This window comes from Pelodiscus sinensis, chromosome 1, assembly GCF_052426305.1.
Source record: "Pelodiscus sinensis isolate ZL-2025 chromosome 1, ASM5242630v1, whole genome shotgun sequence".
NCBI lineage: Eukaryota > Metazoa > Chordata > Testudines > Trionychidae > Pelodiscus > Pelodiscus sinensis.
Window position 1 is genome coordinate 349,310,238 of NC_143052.1, and position 2,137 is coordinate 349,312,374.

Below are 2,137 nucleotides of genomic sequence, written 5' to 3' on the forward strand. Positions count from 1 at the left end.
AGGAAGGAAGATCAGTGTAGAAGGGCTGGAACTAGAGAATGTAGAGAAGCTCACGTATTTGGGGAGCAGCATGACATATGATCTAGAATGTAAGAAGGAAATAGTGACTAGAATAGTGAAAGAAAGAGTGAGTTTGAAGGCGATGGATAAGATCTGGAAAAGTAAAGCGATTAGCTTGGGAATGAAGCTGAGTGTCTTGAAAACGTGCATATTTACCAGCATGTTGTACGGATGTGAGACATGAATGCTAACGAAAGATTTGAAGAGAAGGATATTGCATTTGAGAGGAGTTGTTATAGAAAGATCCTGAACTACGAGTGAAAAGTCAAGACCTTGGTATTTAATAGAATGGATGGTCCGAATAGGAGAGGCAGACCCCACAGAGAATGGGGAGATGATGTAGTAGATTGGTGTGGAGCTAGTCTACAGAAACTAAGGCACTCTGCAGTGGACAGGAAAAGATGGAAGGAAATAGCGAAGGAGGCATCGGACATCAGAGGGCGTTGAGCCTATGGTTGTAGTTGATGATGATGATTGATGATGATTGATGAAAAGCAAAAAAAGCGATAGAAAATCATATAGATTTCTCTACAGTTGTGGGATTCAAGAGTTAGTGAACAAGTAAGAATAGTTTTATACAAAATCAGTGTCCAAAGACAAATCCAGCCTTCCCTGAATTTAACACCTCTTTGTACATCAAAAGCCAAGGATGGGACACTTCCAACATTAGCACCAGTCCTACAATTGACAGGTACCTCCCCCCTCCGCCCTTCTTTTTCTGTTATAAAATTCCAGGCTTCTGTTATTCCTCTCCAGTTCATCTGATGAAGTGGGTTTTGCCCACAAGAGCTCATGATTCTATACATTTTGGTTAGTTTCTAAAGTGCCAGAGGACCATTCGTTTTTAAAGTTACAGACAAACATGGCTACACCTTTTGGTCTTTTTGACACAAGATGTGAGAACATATTCACATTAGAGCCGTGTGGGTCTAATATTTATTTTTTTCTTCATGTAGGAATCAGATATTATTATTTGACAGGAGCACCATATCTAATATTGCATGGCAGGGAAAAAACTTCTGCAAATCGACTGACTGGCATATGCCGTAGGTCATGTCATTCTCCAATGAGTCCTGCTCTAACCCCTCTACGTTCCTGCTGACCGGCGTCCCTGGCCTGGAATCTCAGCACATCTGGATCGCCATCCCGCTCTGCATCATGTACATAATTACTCTGCTGGGAAACGGTGCTGTTCTCTTTGTGGTAAAGCAGGATGTGACCCTCCATGAACCCATGTACTATTTCCTCTCCATGCTGGCTGTCATTGATCTGGTCTTCTCTACGGCTGTTGTCCCCAAAATGCTGAGCGTCTTCTGGCTGGATGACAGAGAGATCAGCTACGAGTTCTGCTTCCTCCAGATGTTCTTCATCCTTTTCCTCACCGCCATGGAGTCGGGGGTGCTCCTGGCCATGGCCATAGACCGATACGTGGCTATCTGCAAGCCCCTGAGATATAAGGCCATCCTAACCAACCCAAAGATTGCCTTGATGGGGCTGCTGTCCCTTGCGAGGGGGGTGACGGTCGTGCCACCCTTAACCTGCCTTCTAACCAGTCTTTCCTACTGTAGAACAAATGTCATCCCTCATTCCTATTGTGACCATGTGACCGTGGTGAAGCTGGCCACCACCGACACATCAGTCAGCGACCTGTACAGCATCGTTGTGGCCACGGGCCTGGTGGGGGTAGATGCCATCTGCATCGCTTTCTCTTACGGCATGATCCTCCACTCCCTCTTGCGGCTTCCATCCCACGAGGCGCGTCACAAGGCCTTCAGTACCTGCAGCTCCCACATCGGTGTCATCCTGCTCTTCTACTCGGGAGGAATCCTTTCCATGTACCTGCATATGTTGGGCCTCAGCATTCCTCGCCACTCCCACGTCTTGTTTGCCGATGTGTACTTTGTCCTCATCCCCATGCTAAACCCAGTCATCTACGGCATGAAGACCAAGCAGATCCGGAAACAGATCTTGAAGCTCTTTTGCCCAAGAAAGCTCTTTGCAGAGGTCACTATCTAGGAGGGCCACTGAAGGAGCCCCAGGATACAGGAAAATCCCTGTGTCGGGGCATCCCATATGC

The 2,137-nt window shown here is 46.7% G+C and overlaps 1 protein-coding gene across 1 annotated transcript; it reads left to right on the forward strand.

The window, feature by feature from the left end:
• Window positions 1–1,113: 1,113 nt before the first annotated feature.
• LOC142827184 (olfactory receptor 52K2-like) lies at window positions 1,114–2,077 on the forward strand. The gene has a single exon (XM_075921314.2). The coding sequence runs from the start codon at window positions 1,114–1,116 to the stop codon at window positions 2,074–2,076; it is 963 nt and encodes a 320-aa protein (XP_075777429.2). The 3' UTR covers window position 2,077.
• The last annotated feature ends 60 nt before the right edge of the window (window positions 2,078–2,137 follow it).